The following is a 5,000-nucleotide window of genomic DNA, read 5'->3' on the forward strand; positions in this document are numbered from 1 at the left end:
ACACACACACACACACACACACACACACACACACACACACACACACACACACAGACACAGACACAGACACAGACACAGACAGAGACACAGACACAGACACAGACACATACACATACACATACACATACACATACACATACACACACACACACACACACACACACACTAACCTAACAAAAGTGAAGGAGCGAGCGTTTGCTTACCAAGGTGCATGAGAAAGTGAGCGAGGGGCGTGCGTGAGCGTCCCTCGCCATCAGCTTATTGTTCTCGTGACGGCCGTAAGGTAATTACGACCCTCCACTCTCTCCCTTAACCCCTCTTACTTCGGGCGGGCATCGTCGGCGTGCTGTGCGGATGTGCCGACCCCGTGCGGATACGACGACAGCGGATTCTTCCTGAGTATTTCCACTTTGATGAATTTAAATAAATGTCGATTGATAAAGATTTGCATCTTATTTCCCCCAAATAAATGTGGTTGTGAAGACATGAAAATCGACCGCATTCCTGACAGCGTATGTGCGAAGGTCATGCCAATTTGCCACAGGATCTATCTGTGTATCTGTCATCCCGTCTGAGGCTTCTGGTCTTCGGGGGCACTGCATTTAGGACAAGATCAAACAGATAAACGCGTTGATGTATAACCTGACTTATCGACAAACACTAAACTTTACAGATCACAGATCACCCTAAAGCTAGAAGAGCATTTTGGATGTGACTCTGAGCATTCACCATATAAAATGTTGCACAGAGATAAAGCAAATGTATATGTCATCCTACAAAATAACGATAATGTGAATTGAAAAAGGTGTTCTGCAAACTGAAGAATATCGCGGGAAGGCATCTCCATCCTTGATGCGGCTGTCATCAAGGATGACAGCGGAACGCCAGTGGGAGTCGGAACCAGTTCCTCCGCCGTGTCTCCCGAAGCCTCGTGGTGAGAGCAGATGCCCTCGAGTGCGAGCACACGGCACCAAAATCCTGTTCCGCCCACATTAATCTACCATCGCTAACCTAAGCCACGCCATGAAAACGCACTCCAACTATTCTGCTAAACTACGTTTATCCCATTACAATTTTGTAGTCAATAACCCAAACGGATAGCTCATTGGTTTCGCGTCCGACCGCGTAGCCAACCCCATCGCAGGACATAAATATGCAAATTCATAAAAGTTAAGAGTGCCTAAAATATACGTAGACGAGTCATCGTTCACGCAGCCTAGAACCAGACTCCAAATAAACCCCTGATATGAATTTTGATCAGCATTATCAGACTCTCCGTTTCAATTCCCCTTGACGCGCAGCAGACGGCAAAGGCGACATTACACCCAGAACCCGTCACCCTGCCTCGCTCTGTCTTTGTCTTTGACAATTTTCTACTTACTTCATTATAAATTCGCAGCTTAAGTGCCTGTTTCGTTGGGTGACTCGCAGCCTCAGGACACATCCTGCGGCCCTCGCTCCCTCCTTCCGCGAAGTTGCTAATCTTGAGCTCAATCGCTGATGTGGCCTTGATGCGTTTTACCAATCCGCTGGATTGCTTCCAGGTGAGTCATCACGCTAGTGGATTCAGGAAGGTACTATTTTGCGGAGTACTGTCTTTAGTGAATCCCTGTAAAAATTTCAGATTCTCGCGAAACGCTTCCCTCCGCAACAGGTCTAACAGAAGTCATCCAATCATATTCACACATCCGCATTCACTATATTCTTTATAAAGCGCCATCTGACAGCGACCGCGACCTCGTGCGGACACATCTCTGCTACGATGGTCCTTCGGGATGACGCCTTGGCCGTGGCTCCGCTGGCACCATCTGGCATCACCCTCAACCACAGACCGGAGTGCACGTCCAAAAACCTTTGCCTGCAATAGTGCCCCTCCTCACTGACCTTGAGGCTGCAACCATGAGGCCCGACCGAAAGTAACAAGCATCATTAGTAGAGCCACAAAATATAAATGCTACGTCCGTGTGACGAGCTCGCTGTCACGCGATCACGGCCGCGCGGCCGCCCGTCGCTGGGAGTGGCTCTGAGCGCTGCGTTGGTAAGTGGCGCGATTCAGGGCGACGCCTTCGGATTACCTGGACTTTCATGCTGTTCTTATCAGCACAAGTTTGTCTGTGAAAGAAGGAAGCATACGGCGCCTTAAATTAAGAACAAACGCTTCCCATTGTCAGCTGCCGTGCCTCTCTCGTTCCGTCGCTATTTGTTCGAGGACCGCATTCTTAGCTCTAAAACAGAATGTTGTGCATTCCGTCGACGCGCTTCACTCGGGCAGCCACTCCCCGCGTGCCTCTACATCCTCGGGCCTAGTCATATGTCTGGAAAGCTTCATGTGGCGGTATTATAACGGGAGTTACTTTATAAGCAGCACTGGCATCTTCCAAAAAGCTGTGTCAAGGAGGTCGGAGTGCAGCAGTGTACTAAGTTACAAAGGCCGTAAGTTAAAAGCCAAGAAATTACTAACGCGGTCTGACCTGGAAATTAATAATGTGAAGCTAGAGGTTAACAGGAACAAGGCGAGGAAGTCTTTAAACTGTAAGAGGTAATTGACGTTTACTAAGAGTGATATACTGGATCTACAATCACAGTCTTTCGTAAGCCGAAACAGCCTTTCGGAATTTCATTATGAACGCCGTATGAAAGACACATCTAAAAGTAAGCTTTTTTTTTTACACATTATAAAACTGCTAGGAGAAATTAATATTTGAAGACTGTTGTGTAGATATGGCCACTGGCTGTACTGCTGCATACATACCACGTCTGACGGTCAAATGATAAAAAGATTGAACATACTGACGTATCGAATGACAACACAGGTCTGTCACAATACGAGGCGCTGGTGCAGAGAACCAGAAGTGCCCCGACCCCGCCAAGGAACGAGCAGAAAGGGGGTGGGGGGGTGAGACTGACAGTGAGAGTGAAAGTGTGGCCCCTCCGCAGGCGAGGTCACGTGACCGGCGCCTAACACGCGGTGTACCCAAGGCAGAGAAATAGGGACACATGGAAGCTGTTACTGATGAAACTTTGGCTATTTCCTATTCAGAAGCATTATCCACAGAAGAGCATTGAAAAAGTGAAAAGAAAACCCGCCCTTCGCCGAATGAATGCGAATAAAACCGCACAGAAGTCCCAGCTGCAGAAGATCCGGTCAAGGTTCACCTGGCCGAGCCTCTCCTCCGGCTGACAGATGCGTTATTTCAGAGCTGCGGAGACGTTCGGAAACTCCCAGGCGAAGAGTACCCGAGCACAAACAGCACAAAGCACATAAGAGTGACGACATAACGCAAGCCATTCTCCCTTCAGTGTGATAATTAGAAGTACCTGCTGCGGCGACAGGGAGATTCTGCAGCATAAAAAAATGCCATAAACTTGTTTCAGCTACAATGTACAACCAAAATCCAGCTCGTGAGTTTATCGGCACGCGCCTTAGGATTTCGAAATGCCTAAAAAACTGAAGACTAACTGCGGTTCGGCCGTCCTCGTAACGTAACTAGCTTAAGCCTCGCCCCATTGCCCGCTGGCACACATGCGATTAAGGATTCCTGTGCGATTCCCTTATGCAAAATTGCTAGTGCCTTCATTTGCCGTTGAGAGCACAGGCGACAAGGGGCCACCTGTGCATCGAGTCAAAAGACCTTTCTTGGCGGCAAATTAATCGCCCAGCAGCGAAGAAAGATTCTGAATAGGGTGAATGACGAAACTTGATGCATTAATAATAATATTATTAATAATAATAATAATAATAATAATAATAATAATAATAATAATAATAATAATAATAATAATAATAATAAATAGATAAATAAATCAATAAAAAGAAAAGAAAAATCAGAATATGTTTACTGAAAGAATAAAGCCTATTCCATGTTTCGTGATTTTTCTGCCATGAAAAGGGTACAAGAAGGGGCTCTGCAATGGCAGAGCCCCTTCGCACAAGCGCAACGGGGATAATGAAGAGCAGCAACTGCAACGGCGACCGTGACGTCACATACTGTATGAGACAGCACAAACCCCGTAACCTTATTACTTTAGCCTAGTAATGGTCGCATGGTCAAGTCACTCCCTTCCCGGCATCATTCTAATAACACTGGATTTAAATATCCGAGTACAGCCATTAACATAATTCCACTGCATATAGTATACAAATGGTGAATACCAGACTATAATCGGCACATCTCTATCCGCCCCTCTCCTGCCTTGTTAACGTAACTACCCGCCGCCGCCCGCGTCGCCGCCAGCGTCCCCGCCTGCGCCCTCTTCTGGGTCCGCACTTTCCCGCGGGAAATTCGGTCTTGCGCGAAGCCTTCACGTCGAAACAGAAGCATGACTGACGGCGCCGAGCAAACGTAAAAACGGATAAATTGAGTATTGGACAAAAATAATGACAATAAAAAGGGCTGGCGAGCATCCCCGTGAACTTACGACCCGACCCGTTGGCGCCGACCTGCTGCTTATTGGCGCTCCCCCAAGTCGACCTAGCTTACCCCTCTTCCCTCTCGTCCACGGCGCGCCCTTCAACCTCACGCCGGGACACGGCCCTGTAGCGCACATTCTACACCCTTCATTTCCCCTCTTCTCGTCGCCACAGCCACGCCCTCCGCCGCCACTACTCGGTGCTATCTTTCTACTTTATCTAGGAAAGCGCGCGCGCGCACACGCACACTAATAAATAAATAGATAAATATATAATAAAAACTGTATATATACATATATATAATTAACAAGTACATAAAAAAATAAACATTGACTAAAAATTCACACATGTACGTATACATATGCTTAGCATATCAATTAAGCAAGGGAAAACGAAACAAACCTTTGTTCTCACTTAATTTTCTTTACACACTACAAAACTGTGTCCTCAACACATGCGCAGAAGCTAACCATGAAAACGACACCACCGTTCGAGTACCCAGCTCCGATACCCAAGGTCGAAATTAAGTATTTCGACTTCGCCTATACCCAGCTCCCCACGACCACCACGACACGGCTGCTCAATGGGC

The 5,000-nt window shown here is 47.3% G+C and overlaps 1 protein-coding gene across 1 annotated transcript in view; it reads left to right on the forward strand.

Moving 5' to 3' along the window:
* Nucleotides 1-625, forward strand: part of LOC125027835 (ribosome-binding protein 1-like) — a 1,953-nt gene extending 1,328 nt beyond the window's left edge. The window contains exon 3 of the mRNA XM_047616967.1: nt 512-625. Coding sequence (XP_047472923.1) covers nt 512-625 — 114 coding nt within the window. The remainder of the gene's footprint in view (nt 1-511) is intronic.
* The last annotated feature ends 4,375 nt before the right edge of the window (nt 626-5,000 follow it).

This window comes from Penaeus chinensis, chromosome 8 (genome assembly GCF_019202785.1).
Source record: "Penaeus chinensis breed Huanghai No. 1 chromosome 8, ASM1920278v2, whole genome shotgun sequence".
NCBI classification, from domain to species: Eukaryota; Metazoa; Arthropoda; class Malacostraca; order Decapoda; family Penaeidae; genus Penaeus; species Penaeus chinensis.